The 16,764-nt window shown below is 47.1% G+C and overlaps 1 protein-coding gene across 2 annotated transcripts in view; it reads left to right on the plus strand.

Annotated features, from left to right (window-relative positions):
* The first annotated feature begins 6,237 nt into the window (after positions 1-6,237).
* The window catches only part of Hs6st2 (heparan sulfate 6-O-sulfotransferase 2), a 286,716-nt gene continuing 276,189 nt past the window's right edge, over positions 6,238-16,764 (plus strand). For both annotated transcript variants that reach the window (XM_013018098.1, XM_013018099.1), the window contains exons 1-2: positions 6,238-6,677; positions 7,592-8,110. In XM_013018098.1, coding sequence (XP_012873552.1) covers positions 6,238-6,677; positions 7,592-8,110 — 959 coding nt within the window. The remainder of the gene's footprint in view (positions 6,678-7,591; positions 8,111-16,764) is intronic.

The raw sequence follows: 16,764 nt of genomic DNA on the forward strand, positions 1-16,764 counted from the left end.
TTTGTTGGTCCTTTTACTGGCAAGAAACCTTTCCTTTGTTCTTTGTACCTGGGTGTCTGCATGGTTTTCTGGCAAAGTCTAACTTACTTCAACAGGAAGGATGGGAAAAGACTGCAGACAAATTGCGTGGACATAAGGTTGGGCACCAGTGCCTCATGCCTGTAGTGTTAGCTACTCAGCAGGCTGAGAGCTGAAGATTGCAGTTCAAAGCCAACTTCCAACTTGAGCTGGAAAGTCCAAAAGATTCTTCAATTAAGCACACACACACACACACACACACACACACACACACACACACACACACAGAGAGAGCCAGAATTGGAGTTACCGTTCAAGTGGTAGAACACTGGCCTTGAGCAAAAAAGGTCAAGGACAACACCCAGTCCCTGAGTTTAAGCCCAGGACTGGCACATGCACATACATGTACATACACTCACACACACACACACACACACACACACACACAGAATGGCAATAAAGCTAACACAGGTCATAATTAGATCCATGCCAGCCACTTATTATTAAACCTGTATATGTTGCTACAATAAAAAATAAAATCTGGGCGCCAGTGGCTCACACCTATAATCCTAGCTACTCAGGAGGTTGAGATCTGAGGATCATGGTTCAAAGCCTGGGCAGAAAACCGGAAGTGGCACTGTGGCTCAAGTGTTAGAGAGCTCGCCTTGAGCTGAAGAGCTGTGGGATAGTGCCCAAGCCCAGAGTTCAAGCCCCAAGACCAAATAAATAAATAGATGTGCCAGTGGTTCATGCCTATAATTCTAGCTTCTCAAGAAGGAGGCTGAGATCTGAGGAAAGGGGTTCAAAGCCAGCCCAGGCAGGAAAGTACATGACACTCTTATCTCCAATTAATCACCAGAAAACTGGAAGTGGTGCTGTGGCTCAAGTGGTAGAGCGCTCACCTCGAGCTGAAGACCTCAAGGACAGCTCCAAGCCCAGAGTTCAAGTCCCACAACCGATACAAAAAAAAAAAGAAAGAAAAGAAAAATTCAAGGATATTGAGAATGAAAATTAGTAGAACTATCATTTATTGAAGGTCTGTTTTACCAGGAATCAGAAATATTCTTGGGCTGGGAAGGTGGCTCAGTGGTAGAGCGCTTGCCTTGCATGCATGAGGCCCTCGGTTCTATTCCTCAGCACCACAAAAGCAGAAAAAGCCAGAAGTGGTGCTCTGCCTCAAGTGGTAGAGCACTAGCCTTGAGCTGGGCCCAGGCCCAGAGTTCAGGCCCCACAACCTACAAAAAAAAAAAAAAAGAAATATTCTTTTTTTGTACCAGTTTTGGGGCTTGAACTCAGGGCCTTAGCATTGTCCTTTAGCTCTTTTGTTCAGGGCTAATGCTCTACCACTTTGAGCTACAGAACCACTTCTGGTTTTCTGGTGGTTCATTGGAGGTAAGAGTCTCACAGACTTTCCTGCCTGGAGGCTGGCTTTGAACCACCATCCTCAGGTCTCAGCCTCCTGAGTAGCTAGGATTACAGTAAGTATGTGCCACCAGCGTCTGGCTCACTTTTTTTTTTAACCTTCACACTATATTCTTATCGTATACACAATACCCCAGTATTACCTTCCTCTTTGATTTCCTCAAGCCTCAGATTTTATAAAACTAGATAAAGTCAGTGCTTTTTTTTTTTTGAGGGGATAGGTGACTATTGAGAATGATGTGAATACCACCTGCAACTTGTTTGTAATATTAAAGCTTACATTTTGGTGCAGTGTTTCATCAAATACTGCTAGTCATTCTCTTTGGAGGTGCACATAAAACCAGAAGTGAATTGGCTTAATAATTTGCATGCTTTCAATCTTTGTGACCAAAAAAAAAACCTTATTATTGAGAATAGGAACATTAAAAAAATTCAAGACAGGAAGACTGTCTTAGATTGAGACTGCTTAGATTGAGGAGAAGCAGATTTGTGTTCTATGCCCTATATAAAGTATCATACTTTCTTCAATATTGTTTCCATTATTTCTGCTTGAAGTTGGTCAGGGGATTCGATTGTCAGCCTTGTAATATAGGCTTGGAACAGTTCTTTTTTATTATTAAATTTTTAAATTGTTATTGTAGAGGTGATATACAGATGGGTTGCACTTTCCTAAGTCAGGTAAAGAGTACATTTCTTTTTGAATACTGTCACCCCTTCCCTTGCTCTCTCCCAGTTTTCCCCTTTTATCCCCACCCCCAGGTTATATAGTTCATTTTCAACATAGTGTCTAGTGAGTACCACTGTTGCATTTGTTTGTCCTTTGTCCCTTCATTTCTCTGCTCCCTCTTACCCTCCAAAGACAGATAAATGAACAACCAAGACAAAAATAAAACAAAAATGACAAAGAAAAAAAACATTTCCATTTCTTGGAGTGCATTTTGATAAATATTATTTTGTATGATCAGATGCACACAGGCACTGTGCCTTTCTGTTCCTTTCCTAAAGTAGCCTGTGTGAATACCTAGAGTCCTGTATAAGTCCTGTGTAATTTAGCATATTCTCGTGTTTTGTTTTGCCAGTCCTGGGGCTTGAACTCAGGGCTTTGGCACTGTCCCTGAACTTCCTCTGCTTAAGGCTAGCACTCTACCATTTGAGCCACAGCACCACTTCTGGATTTTTTCTGTGTATGTGGTACTGAGGATTCGAGCCAGGGGCTTCATGTATGCTAGGCAAGCACTCTTACCACTAAGCCATATTCCTAGCCCCTGGTGTATTTTAGATCTGGCTTCCACATGTGAGTAAGAACATGCGCCATTTGTCTCTCTGTGCTTCCCTTTGAGGCTTGGAACAATTCTAGTGGCTGCTTTGCTTGATGGGATCCAGTGAGGTCAGGGGGTCATGGAAGGAATGGAGACACAGCCTAAGGCTTTCTCTCCAGGATGAGACCCCCAAAAGGGGCAACACCTTGGCCTTTGGGATGTCAGATCAGGAAACTATTCTATGTACTATCTCATCAAACCTGCTGTCACACCTAAGAAAGCAGAGCCCAAAAGCTAGAGTGGGTAGGTGGCTTCTTCCTAGTCATGCAGTGTCTCCCTCACATCAGTGTCAAGGCAAGGAGCCCGGGTCGCTGAATTCCCAGGCCCCATGCTTTTGCAAGCTATCTCTCTGAGCAATCCAATGCATGTCTAGAAGTGCGCTGCTTAGCATGCAAGCCAAGCTGACCTTATGCTCTCAGAATCATCAACGTTTTGTTGGAAACCATGGGAGGACAGTTCTGGGACAAGAATCAAACTCAAAGCTCAGACTGCAGAATCTTCCTTTGCTCCCAAGTACTGAATCCTCAAAGTATGGCACATTTCAGGCAGGTGGAAGAAACAGGAGATGGAAAAATCAAGGAGAGGGCAATTCAGCTTGTTTGCTACCTTTTGGCCTCCCATCCTTAATCTCTCCCGGCAAAGCCCCATTCGGGAGGATTGAGACCTTTGTTATTCAGTTTCTAAGTGAAAACAGCTGGGAGCAATAGGAAGGGGGAGGGCAGCCCCAAATTGCCAGACCCCTCCCTCCCATCTACCCAAGTCAGGGGGTCTGGTGTCAGGAGAACATAGCTTTTGGGACAAAGCCATTGAAAGGACAAATTTCCTACTTCTTAGCAGGGAGCCTCATTCCCAAAGAAATCTTTCTTTATTCCTTTCTTTCATTCTTTCTTTCTTTCTTCCTTTCTGTTTTTGTCGGTCGTGGGGCCTGAATTCTGGGACTGGGTTCTGTCCCTTAGCTCTTCAGTTCAAGGCTAGCATTCTAGCTCTTGAGGCACAGTGCCACTTCTGGCATTTTTTGCTTCTGTGGTGCTGAGGAATCGAACCCAGGACCTCATGCATACAAGGCAAGCACTCTACCACTGAGCCGCTGGGATTCCAGGTGTAAGCCACCAGCACGCAGGTAGGAAAAGCTTTTGAGCAAATATTCTCACCATGCTCTTGTATGTATTCACCCTGGAGTTTGAATAACCTATTCCATCTGAGAAACTGAGTTTAAAAGCATCACCTTGTTCTTTTATTTATTTATTTATTTTTTGTTCTGCAACTCTTGACCTGACTGAGCCTTCCTTTGGTCCTTTGCATGCCAGTGCAATGCTCCTTTTCACAAGTGAAAGGAGTAAGTCTTACTACTGCTCTCCCCCTCTCCCTCCCTTCTACCTCTTGCTGTAGCCCCCCACTCCCCCTTCCCATCTTCCCCACATCTTTCCACAGTTATGGTTGAGGGCTTGAATTATGTGAAAGGCCAGTTTCAGAAACCTTTTCTAGGCACCTACCAAATGCCATTATAATGGTGATCTAATAGCAGGGAGACCATTATATGGCACCATTAGGAGAACCACCTACTGTGCAAGCTAAATAGTTTGGCTGTGTGGGTGGCCAAGGAGAGGCAGAGGCAGCTTCCCCCTGCTTTGATTTACATCCTCACCTGCCTTCAGTGGAAGAAGAGTCTGAGATTCCAGAAGAACTCATAGGGAAGCTGAGGTCTCCATGCACAGCGAGGCTGCAGCTCAGCAAGCAAGACGCATGAAATGATTGGCATGTACTATCCCTAGGAAGGGGATCTTGTGAACTTTTCTGCCCAAATTGGCATCTAACTAAAGCTTATGGTGTTTTCTGCCTGTAGCTAAACACAAAGTCTCCCAGTGGCTTCAGTAAATTTGGGGACTCATGGAGTCCATCCAGGGCCGAGGCTTATGAAAATCAGCAAGAACAGGGCACACTTGTCAAAAAACCTGTTGAAAATCCTTTCCTTAGTGATCCTGGTACTTAGCTTAGTGTGCAGCCTTACACAAAAAGAACCTCATGGTTTGGTGTTTTCTAGAGCTTTCTACATTTCATCTTCACAGTAACCTACTTGATTAAAATGGGAGACATTATCAGTCTTTTAATTATTCATTTCTTTGTTTTTGGTCCTGAGGAGGCTTGAACTCAGGGCATGGAGGCTGTTCCTGAGCTCTTTTGCTCAAGGCTAGTGCCCCATCACTTTGAGCCACAGCCCACTTTGCCACTTCCTTGGTTGTTGTTGTTTTGAGTGGTTCACTGGAGATAAGTCTCACCAAGACTTTTCTGCTCAGGGCTGGCTTTGAACTGCAATCCTCAGATCTTAGCCTCTGGAGGAGCATGAGCTAGTAGCACCTGGCTCAATCAGTCTTATTTTACAGAAAAAGAAACTGAGGCCCAGGAGGGATGAGTCATTTCAGGACTTTTCAGTAAGGACGTGAGAGATTTCACAAGGTTTCTGACCAGTGCTTGGCTTGCTGCTTTACAGTTTTGAGAGAACAGGAAAAGGCTAGGGCAGACACAGGACCCCTGTTTCTGGAGTAAAATGCCTTCACCACAGGGGTCAGTTTACAATGTGTCTTCCCAGTGGTTCTGGCTCCAGTAGCACAACAACAGCACTGCAACCCTATGCCATATATGTGGCAGTGGAGCTGGCCAGGAGTGCATACTTAGTCACGGAATCACAAATGACCGTGATTAATAAAACGGAGACAGTCTGAGCTCTGTGTTCTCTAGATCCTTGTCCCTACTTGGTTGCTTGTGCAGTAAAGAAAGAGCGTTTGGGACAAAAGATCTTGTGGACCATCGTGCTTATGAGAGGATTGTAGTGTTATCATCAAGAAATGGGTGGTCAGTGCCTGTTTGTGTCAACCCTGAGGTTGTGCTGTGTGACTTTGGGCACATCCCCAGTTCTGTGTGAGCCTCAGTTTCTTCAGGGATCCTATATACGCCTTGTCCTAGATGGTCTCATGGTGCTGTTCTTTATCCATTCGGTCAATCAACCTTAGTAAGTGAAGCTTTCCTGCAGGTATGTGGCTTGCTGCAGGCGACTCAGCAACAAGACAGTCATTAAGAGTGAGTCTTTGAAAAGGCTCAGATTCTCTTTCCCGTGTGTGTGTGTGTGTGTGTGTGTGTGTGTGTGTGTGTGTGTGTGCACGCGCGAGCGCGCGAGCACGCGTGCGTGTGTATTTGGTCATGCTTTCTTTTCATGCTGACTTACCTTAGGAGAAAATGCCCCTGCTTCCGTTGCCGAATGGAAATTGGCAAAGAGGGAGGGAGAGGCTCCTATTTGTGCCTTTGCTATTTTAGGGGAGCTTGAAATTACTAGTCCAAGTGGAGGCGATGTGCGCTGTGGAGTGGCCTCCGTTCTCTTAAGACAGGAGAAAACCAAGGCACAGAGCTGTTGGGCGTGAGGCATTATTATATAAATTCAAGCTCGCTCCTGATCCTTAGTACCCTGAGTTGCCTGAAGGGGGGAATGGCACTGCCTGCGTGTGCAGCCCGGGCGCTCGGGCCGCCGCCGCCACCGCCGCTGCAACCGGAGCAAGGAGCGCCGGCTCGCACCACCTGTCCCCGCCGGCATTCCAGAGCAGCGGCCGAATTGGCAGCGAGCCTGTCCGGATCGGTGGCTGCCTCAGTCCGAGTGGGCCCTCCTAGGGGTGTGTCTCACAGATTCAACTCCCAGCCGCTCCAGGACGAGTCCCTCAAGGCGTGTTCCTCCCTGGCTGGAGCTGTGCGCGCCCCGCTCTTCGCACTGTTGCCCCGAGGCCGCCGCAGGCGGATGCACGACTTCAGGCGACGCTGGGACCTGGGCTCCCTCTGCCGGGCCCTGCTCACTCGGGGCCTGGCCGCCCTGGGCCACTCACTCAAGCACGTGCTCAGCGCGATTTTCTCCAAGATTTTCGGCCCCCTGGCCAGGTACGTTGTAGGCACTAGCGGGGCTCGCGCTCTTTCGATCGGTAGCCACGCCGGCAGCCTTAGGGGGGCGGAAAGGCACTTACGGAAGGGGTGCAAAAGCAGGGGCGAGGGGAAGGAAGGGCTCAAAGTTCCACTTAGCCGATTCTGGTTGGGTGTTTGGGGGGCTCCGGATCAGCCCGGCGGCGCGCGATTGAGCACGCTGCAGCTCTAGCCGCACTGTTCAGCCGGCAAGGGCAATCCAGCGTCCCGGTTTGCTAGTCTGGCTGCGGGTTGAGCTCCTTCCTTCAAGGGAACTACGAACCTCAGGCTCTCAGCTCAGGAGAGGCAGCCACCGGGGTGGGTAAGCAGGCGCGCGCGGGGAAATCTGGGCTTTGGGACGCTTGGGGACAGAGTCCTACCAATCAGGCAGAAAGCGCCAAAGGGGGGTCGGGGTCAGAAGAGCGGTGAGTGTGTGTGTGTGTGTGTGTGTGTGTGTGTGTGTGTGTGTAAAGTCCACTTGGGAAAGCGGAGTCGGAATGGGAACCCCAGTGGGGAGATCTACAAGCTTGGGGTCTGACACGGCGGTGGGGGCGTAAGTTGGGGAGTCAAGTGATGGGGACCACAGCAGGTCCTGCGGGAATGACTCTGGGGTGGGGTGTGTGTGTGAAGAGTTTGGGCGGGGGAGGGGGCCGGTGGCCAGAGAGAAGGAGTGGGGTGAGGGGGTGTGTGTGTGCGGCAGAAGCCACAGCGCTGAGCCTGCTGGGAAGAAAGCGAGAAGGGCGCTGCCGCCTCTGCCGTGGAGTACTCGGTGCGGAGGGGGGGGGACGGACGACGGGGCAGCACGGAGGCGCCAAGGGGCGGGGGCGGCGCGGGACGCATGGTGAGCGCGGGCTGAGCTGCGGGGGATTGACGTAACGAGCTTGGGTTTCCCCCAGCGTAGGGAACATGGATGAGAAATCCAACAAGCTACTGCTGGCTTTGGTGATGCTCTTCCTATTTGCCGTGATCGTCCTCCAATACGTGTGCCCCGGCACAGAATGTCAGCTTCTCCGCCTGCAGGCGTTCAGCTCCCCGGTACCGGACCCTTACCGTTCGGAAGATGAGAGTTCCGCCAGGTTCGTGCCCCGTTACAATTTCAGCCGCGGCGATCTCTTGCGCAAGGTAGACTTCGACATCAAGGGCGATGACCTGATCGTGTTCCTGCACATTCAGAAAACGGGGGGCACCACTTTTGGCCGCCACCTGGTCCGCAACATCCAGCTAGAGCAGCCTTGTGAGTGCCGAGTAGGGCAGAAGAAATGCACTTGCCATCGGCCGGGTAAGCGGGAGACCTGGCTCTTCTCCAGGTTCTCCACGGGCTGGAGCTGCGGGCTGCACGCCGACTGGACCGAGCTGACCAGCTGTGTGCCCGCCGTGGTGGACGGCAAGCGCGATGCCAGGCTCAGACCATCCAGGTGAGTGTTTGCTGCTGCATTGGAGCCTATCTTCTAAGTGTCAGGACCAATGGTGGGGGGAGGGAAGGGAGGGAGGAGGAGAAGGCTGGGCTGACTGACAGTGGGAAGGTGCTACTGGCACCTGGTTGGGACCCAGGACACACCTTGGTGCCCTGGCTGTTGTGTGTCTGTTGGGCAGGTGCTAAGCACTCTAGCGCCTTAGGAAGCCTTTCAGCCTCCATCTGGGACACCCCGTCTGGGACGCCCCATCTGTCAGTCCCAACCTTGGCCTTGCTTGATGTTGGAGAATGCAATCAGAATAGGTGCCCCTGTGTCGTAGTCAGGGCGAGAAACAGCTCGCTGATGAGCATGGAGACTCCTAAAAACAAAAACAAAACAAAAAAAGCAAACAACCTGTACTCTGCATACATTGTCTCTGCATCTTTTTCTTCTCTCCTCTGCACTCTGGTTTTGACGTCTCTTTCCCTCTCTTCTTCCTTTCCCAGCCTACATCCTCTTTCTCCTTCTTTCTTCCCTTTTTTTTTCAAGCAAGAACATTTGCTCCCTTTTTTTGTGTGTGTTCCAAACATTGGCTGCTTCTGATGGCTCATTTTCTTTCCTTCACGATTTCCCTCACTTACTTTTCTTCTAGCTCTTTCTCACCTTTGATGTTCTTACTTCCAGCTTCACTCTTACCTACTCCTGGCCCCCATGCCTGGTGTGACTCAGGACTCTGTTGTTGTTTGTGGGTACCCTGGGAGAGCTCCCACTACTCAGCCTTGTGCCCCTCACTGTTGGCTGCAAACAAGATATCTGCAGTGCTTTGCTCCCACAGCAGCCCTTGGCTGAGAGCCTTTCCTAGACCCAGTGTGAAGATCACACATAATGATATGTACCTTAGATCACACATAATGATATGCACCTTGTATTGTACCAGAATGCCTGAGCCTCAGCCTAGGGCACAGGCAGCCTTGTTTCGAGGAGTGTGAGACTGATACAGGCAAAGCTGATTTATGAATAGTCAGTCTGTAGCCAGAAGTAGAGCATTTGTTCTTTTCTAGCTGCAGTATCCAGCTTCTGGAGGTCATGGGCTATGCTGTCAAGGGGAGTGAAGTTGCTGCAGCTTAGGGCTCCTCTTTGATGGGTGTGCCTCAAACACATGGGCCCGTGCAATCTGGGAAATAGACAACGTATATTTTGTCATCAACAGTCTTTGATCTGGGTCATCTGTGTATATAAGGATGTGGCCATGGCTCCTTCCTCTCTATTTGGGTGACTCAGGGGGCCCTTAAGCTGCTGCTGCCCCTCTGGTCTTCCTCCATGAGGGGCACTCAGAGCCCTGTCTGAGGCAGTGCTTTCCATCAGCTGACACTGAGGTTTCTTCTGTGTAGCAGCAGCTAATGGAGTCCTTTGACTGTCTGATCACTTCCCCTTCTTTCTTTTTTTCTTTTTTTGCCAGTCCTGGGGCTTGAACTCAGGTCCTGGGCACTGTCCCTGAGCTTCTTTTGCTCAAGGCACTTGAGCCAGAGCGCCACTTCCGACTTTTCAACTTTTTCTGTTATGTGGTACTGAGGAATTGAACCCAGGCTTCATGAATGCCAGGCAAGCACTCTACCACTGAGCCACCTTCCAAGCCCTGCTTCCACTCCTCTTGTTCCACCCATATTGCTCTTCCCTCAGATGACTGTGGCCTTTCTCAAATGCTTGAATTCTAGTAGAATCTAGTGAACTTTCATTTCCTTTCTTGACTAACAGATTTGTTTTCCTGTCCCAAGAGAACCTTGGCCGCAGGAAGGTGACCTCTTCAATTCTTAGCAAGAATTGTGTAAGTCATTGTGCCAATAAGATTGTGCTGATTTTTTCAGACCATTGTACAGTATTGAAAATAATCTCATTCTGAAAGAGTTTTTGTAGATGTGCTGAAGGTTGGAGATACAAGAAAACCCTACTCTTTAGGGGAAAAAAATAGAATTCCATAGCCACAATAATGCCAGAGAAGTATACATAAGGTGTTGACTAGTAAGGAAGCCACAGCCTCTCCTGGATTTCTCAAGGGCACTTGTGCCTTTACCGATTTTTTGTTTTGAACATGTAAGTTAGGATGTGCTATCTATAAACTCAGTATTCATGTCATCTCCATTAGCTGTTTGGTATCCATTGCCCTCTTACAAATTCCTTCAGATATCCTGTGTAAAGTAACCAGTACTCCTCAAAGCCTCTTGGATCGTGTGAAATTGAAGCAAAATTATTTGTAATAAAAGAGGATTTTCGTGGGCACCATCAGGCTGGTACCACAGTGCCATCTAGTCTAATGAAAACAGAACCACGTTTGAGAAAGTCCAGACTGAACTGGCTTTTTCAGTATTTGCAAAAAGGAAATAAGATTTCCTAGAGAAACACAGTTGCTACCTCAAGGGCATGTTTTTCTTCTATTCATTTCTTCCTATTTCCAGACATAGTCATCTTAGAAAATCGTGATAGCCCAAGGCAGTGAGAATTTCTCAGGATGGTGACAGATCCCCGCTTGCAGGATCAGTTGTGTGTGTCCTGATAATCTTTAGGAAACAGCTGAGGTGTGCATTCGTGTGTGAGCTGTGGCTGCACATGGGGAGGGGAGGGATGTGAAAAATGTCACTGCAAGGCAGCCGCATGGGCAGTGATTCACAGGGGTGAGACGCTGGCCTCAGGGCACGAGAGCTTCTGCTTTCTGCCTCCATGCCAGCTGGGAGGCTCTTGCTCTGCTGATCTGCAGGCAACAGCAGCTCTGACTGGCTGGTTTGGGAGTTCAGACACCTGGGAATTAGTTCTAGTCCAGCTGTGAGCCAGCTGTGTGACCTTGGACCAGATTCTTTTGTGGAAAGTATACCCTGGTTTATGAGAAACGTTCATTTTGTGATCTTGTTTCCCCCCTCCCCCTGCTGTAAACTTGTACTGTTTGTTTGGAGGAAGGCAGAGGGGAAAAAGGGTCCACACTTATCAGAAAAGCATAAAGTCCAAATTGGTTCAAGGATGTCATCAAGGTCACCAAGATGTTTAGTGGTAAAGTAGGAATCTGGTTTGGTCTGACCCCATGCCCTTGGCTGTTTTGACTGATCCTTGATGAACAGACTTTCTAAACCCACAATGTTGTATTTCCTATTAGCAGTCATCACAGAGTGGATGTTCCATACTTGGTAGCTGATGTTATCCTCGACATCATTGCTATCATCAGAAAATTTACAAGTGAGGGTTAGGATGAGTGATTGGACTAGGGTTGCTATACCCATTGGGAGAGAAAATTTCTTTTTTCCCTTCCCCTTCCCCTTCCCCTCCCCCTTCCTTCTTTCCTTCCTTCCTTCCTTCCCTGTTTCCCTCCCTCCCTTTCCTTTTCCTTTTCCTTTCCCTTTCCTTTCCCCCTGGTCCTGGGGCTTGAACTCAGAGCCTGGGCACACTCATTGACTTTTTGTGCTCAAGTCTAGCGCTCTACCACACTTCTGGCTTTTGGGTTGTTAATTGGATGTAAGAGTTTCACAGACTTTCCGGCCTAGGCTCTTAGATAACTGAGTAGCTAGGATTACAGAGCTGAGTCACTAGCACCAGGCTCAGGAGAGTAGATTGATATACTCCACACATTTTTTTTTGGTCGGTCATGGAGCTTGAACTTTGGGCCTGGGCGCTGTCCCTCAGCAATTCAGCTGAAGGCTAGTGCTCTACCACTTGAGCCACAGCACCACTTCCAGTTTTCTAGTGGTTAATTGGAGTTAAGAGTCTCACAGATTTCCCTGCCCGGGCTGGCTTTGAACTGCGATCCTCAGATCTCAGCTTCCTGAATAGCTAGGGTTACAGGCACAAGCCACTGGTGCCCGGCTTACTCCAGACATTTTATGTTCATCAGGAGTAGGTCTTGTGGCTAGATTGCAGAGGGTCCTCTCACTGCAGAATAAGGGGCATGCTGGGGGTGGCTAGGGCCAGATTGTTGAGCATCAGTAGGAGCCCTCAGCAGTGATAGAGACCATTTTCTGACCCACATTCATTCATCCACTTGAGGGAGAGCACAAGAGGCCATTGTGGCTGCAAGCTAAGACCTTGAAACCTGCTCCCATTGCTCCCCAGGCTCTGTGGATGGCAAAGTGCGGGGGTGATATAAATGCTCAGTAGAAGTGACTGTGATCACATTGCTAATAGAGGCAAGAGAAGAGGAAAGGAGAGAAGAGAGAACAGGACACTGGCATAGTTTGTCTATTCAAATAATATTTCTTGAACACAAATTAGAAGCTCCATTTCATCTGTTCTGTTTCCTAGTATGTTGCATGAGGTCAAAAAAAATAAGAATCCTGTTCGTTTTAGAATTGCTAAGACCATTTTAAAATGTATCAAAACATGGTCGCACAGCAGCTGTTAAAATCCCCCAATCTGACAGGCTTTTCTCAGGCCAAATTCCCTATGTTTGTAGTCAACTCTAGCATGCCACTTGGTCTGTGTGGAAGGAATTCAGAAGTGGTAGTGAAATCACACGTGTGTGTGTGTGTGTGTGAAACCATATGGAAGAGGAACTAATTGTTATCTAAAATCCAGTAAGGTATCACTGACAGGAAAGCACTAAAAGGTTTTTGTTTAGATGGAGAAAAGCTTTCTCTTTTTTGGGTCATCCATTCATTAAAAATGTGGTAAAAGCTTTCTTTCTCCCCCCCCCCATTTCTTTGAAAAAGTATCTCTATTCAGAGAGAGCTACAACTATAGAGTACATGTGCCTCATCAAGCCCATACTTGTACTTTCTCTTTCTTGGTTTTGCAGGCAAGATGACACATCTTGTGGTACAGGATGAGGAAAGGAATGAATGGCCAGCTAGCTACAGCCAGCAGAGCTGGACTTGTGATCAAGCAAGGGATAGGGGTGCTTGGGTTCCTAGCTTCACGTAGTTGAAAATGCCTTTCTTCCTTTTCCTTCCTTCCTTCCTTTCTTTCTTTCTTCCTTCCTTCCTTCTTTCCTTCCTTCCTTCCTTCCTTCCTTCCTTCCTTCCTTCCTTCCTTCCTTCCTTCCTTCCTTCCTTCCCTCTCCTTCTCCTTCTCCTCCTCCTCCCCCCTTCTTCTTTTGTCATGGGGCTTGAACTCGGGCTGGGCACTGTCCCTGAGCTCTTTTGTTCAGGGCTAGCTCTCTACCACCTTGGGCCACAGCTCCACTTCTGGTTTTCTGGTGGTTCATTGGAGTCTCACAGACTTTCCTGCCCTGGCTGGCTTTGAACTATGACCCTCAGATCTCAGCCTTCTGTGTAGCTAGGATTACAAGCATGAGCCATTAGCACACAGTTTGAGGATGCCTTTTTTCAGCCATCTTGTATTGTCTGTGTTGGTTTAAGCATCTTTATGATCAAATATGTGACACAAATGACTTAATGAAGAAAGGTTTACTTTGGATCAGGGTGTCACAGAATTCAGTCCATGGATGCTAGGTACCATGATAAGTTCTTTATCTTCTGATGGGCAAGAAGTACCTTCTCCCTCCAGGTAGTCCACACTTCCTAAAATTTCCACCTCTTCCCAAACCATTACCACCAGTTAAGGACCAAGCATTCAACACAGGAGCCTGTCAGATTATTTCATATTCAAAACCATAACACCACTAGGAGCCAGTGGCTCATGCAGGTAATCTTAGCTACTGAGGATCATGGTTCAAAGCCAGCCCCAGCAGGAAAGTCTGTGAGACTCTTACTTCCAATTACCAACTCAAAAAATTGGAAGTGGAGCTATGGCTCAAAGTGGTAGAGCTCTAGCCTTGAGTGAAAGAGCTCAGGGACAGCATCCAGGCCCTGAGTTCAAGTCCCACAACTGACAAAAACAAAAACAAAATCCTAAAACCAAAACACCATCTCACCTATTTTGTGTGTATGTGTGTTCTGTGTGCATGCATATAAAAGAAGAGAGTATCAGCCTGCCAGCAAGATAGACAGACACAGAGAGGAATCTGCATGACAACATTTGTACAATCTCAGCTGTATTTGTATCCTTTGTAGATGACAAACAGAGGCTACTTGGAATTAAGTTCTCTTCATAAAATTTTAGGTTACTGGCGTTATGTGGCAATTAAAATCCTAAAGCTTATCTTGTGTAGATATCAGTCATTGCTTGTGACAGTGTGAAAATAACATTAAAAGAATAGTCATGTCTTCCTTCTGTCATCAAACACTATTTTATGAAACTGTCCATCATATTCCAGGGGGGGAAATATGTCATCCTGACCCTTCTAGAGCTTCCAATAGAACAGCACAATTTGGTACTTTAGATATTTAATAAAGAAGATGGATTTTGTTTGAAAACAAATCTGAAAATCAATAATGTCTTTAAAATGTCAAATGCTTATCAGAATATATTAAAAATAAGAAAAATTCTGTCTGGTAGGTTGAAGTTTAGGTCTATTCAGCAAACCTGATGGAGTTACTATTATTTCGACAGCATGGTGCTCACAATTGGAAGAGATTAGGACTCAAGACTAAGCTAGGAAAAAGTCACCATCTTTCAGCCTCAAGGCCATAAAGGTAGCATGTGAAGTGTCCAATTGGGCAACTAGGTCCTGTAGCCTAGTTTGGGGAGAGGAATTCTGTGATTTGAGGAAGTCCTTTCCCTTCTTTTGCTTTCAGTGGTCCCTCTGCAAATGGTAGGTTAAAACTAGATGCTGAGCCAGGCATTGGTGGCTCATGTCTGTCATCTTAGCTACTCAAGACACTGAGATCTAAGGACTGTGATTTTTTTTGTCATGGGGCTTGAACTCTGGGCCTGGGTCCTGTCCCTGAGCATTTCAGCTCAAGGGTACTACTCTACCAGTGGTTTTCTCAGTGGGTTTATTGGAGATAAGAGTCTCACAGACTTTCCTGCCCGAGCTGGCATTGAAATGTAATCCTTACAGCTCAGCCTCTTGAGTAGCTAGGATTACAGGCTTAAGCTACCAGCGCTGGCTAGGACTGTGGTTTGAAGCCAACCCAGGCAGGAAAGTCTATGAGTCACTTATCTCCAATTAAGTGGCAAAAAGCTGGAAGTAGAGCTGTGGTTCAAGTGGTAGACCTTGCTTGCCTAGACTTTTACTGGACAGAGCCTGTAAGGAGATGGGAACTGGGCTCTGGGGATGGTTAGGATTTAGTTGTATTCTGGGAATGTGTGAAGCCAGTTAATCGGAACTCAGAACTAGCATTATTATTTAAATGCTAGCAGCAATTCACATATGGGACTCTTAGCCAAGAAAAAGGATATTTGAATAGAAGAAAAGATAGGCAGTTATGATTACACCAAAATGAGAAATGTTTATCTGTCAAAGAAAAAGAACCTAAATGAACAGGCATATGTCAAACTAGTGAAAACATGTGCAACAATTACAACAGACAAAAGGCAGAAATCTTTCCTGTACAAAGAAATCTTATAAATTGATTGGAGAAACAGGAAACATGTATGGACAATCTACAGCCCGAGCCCCACAACCAGCTCAGAATCATGAAAACCTATTCACACTCACTGGTATGAAAGAAATGCAAGTTTAAAGCAATGTACCAGCCGGGTGCTGGTGGCCTGTAATCCTAGCTACTCAGGAGGCTAAGATCTGAGGATAGCAGTTCAAAGCCAGCCTAGGCAAGGAAGTCCATGAAACTTTTATCTCCAGTTAACCACCAGAAAACCAGAAATACAGGCACTGGAGGCTCATGCCTGAAATCCTAGCCACTCAGGCGGAGATCTGAGCATCGTGGTTCAAAGCCATCTGGGGCATATAGGTTCCTGAGACTCATCTCCAATTAACTAACTACCAGAAAGTGCCAGAAGTGGCACTGTGGCTCAGAATGGTAGAGTGCTAGCCTTGAGCAAAAGACCTCATGGACAGTGCCCAATCCTTGACCTCAAGCCCATGACTGAACAACAACAACAAAAAGCCAAGCACTGATTGGTGGCTCACACCTGTAATCTTAGCTCCTAAACAGGCTGAGATCTAAGGATCAGAGTTTGAAGCCAGCCTGGGCAAGAAAGTCTGTGATACTCTATTTCCACTAAAATACAAAAGAAAAAAGCCAGAAGTTTTTTTTTTTTTTGGGTCCGGTGCTGGTGGCTCTTGCCTATCATCTATCTACTCAGGAGGCTGAGATCTGAGGATCATGGTTCAAAGCCAGCCAGGGCAGGAAAGTCTGTTACACTCTTATCTCTAATGAACCACCAGAAAACCAGAAGTGGCGCTGTGGCTCAAGTAGAGGGTACTCACCTTGAGCTCCAAGAGCTCAGAGACAGTGCCCAGGCCCAGAGTTCAAGCCCCACAACCAACAACAGCAACAACAACAAAAAAAAAAAGAAAAGAAAGAAAAAAGTATTTCTTTGAACTATAACTTCTTTCCTGGGTCTTTTTTTCTTTAAGAAATGTTTCGAGCCAGGCACCGGTTGCTCACGCCTGTAATTCTAGCTACTCAGGAGGCTGAGATCTGAGGATCACAGTTCAAAGCCAGCCTGGGTAGGAAAGTCCTTGAGACTCTGATCTCCAGTTAACCACCAGAAAACTGCAAGTGGCACTGTGGCTCAAGTGGTAGAGTGCTAGCCTTGAGCTGAAGAGCTGAGGGACAGCACCCAAGCCCAGTGTTCAAACCCCAGGACTGACAAAAAAAAGAAAAAGAAAAGAAAGAAATGTTTTGATTTTTTTTCTCTATTAGTGTAAATTAAGTGTAGCAAATGAT

The sequence above is a fragment of the Dipodomys ordii genome, unplaced genomic scaffold, assembly GCF_000151885.1.
Source record: "Dipodomys ordii isolate 6190 unplaced genomic scaffold, Dord_2.0 Scaffold38, whole genome shotgun sequence".
Taxonomy (NCBI): domain Eukaryota; kingdom Metazoa; phylum Chordata; class Mammalia; order Rodentia; family Heteromyidae; genus Dipodomys; species Dipodomys ordii.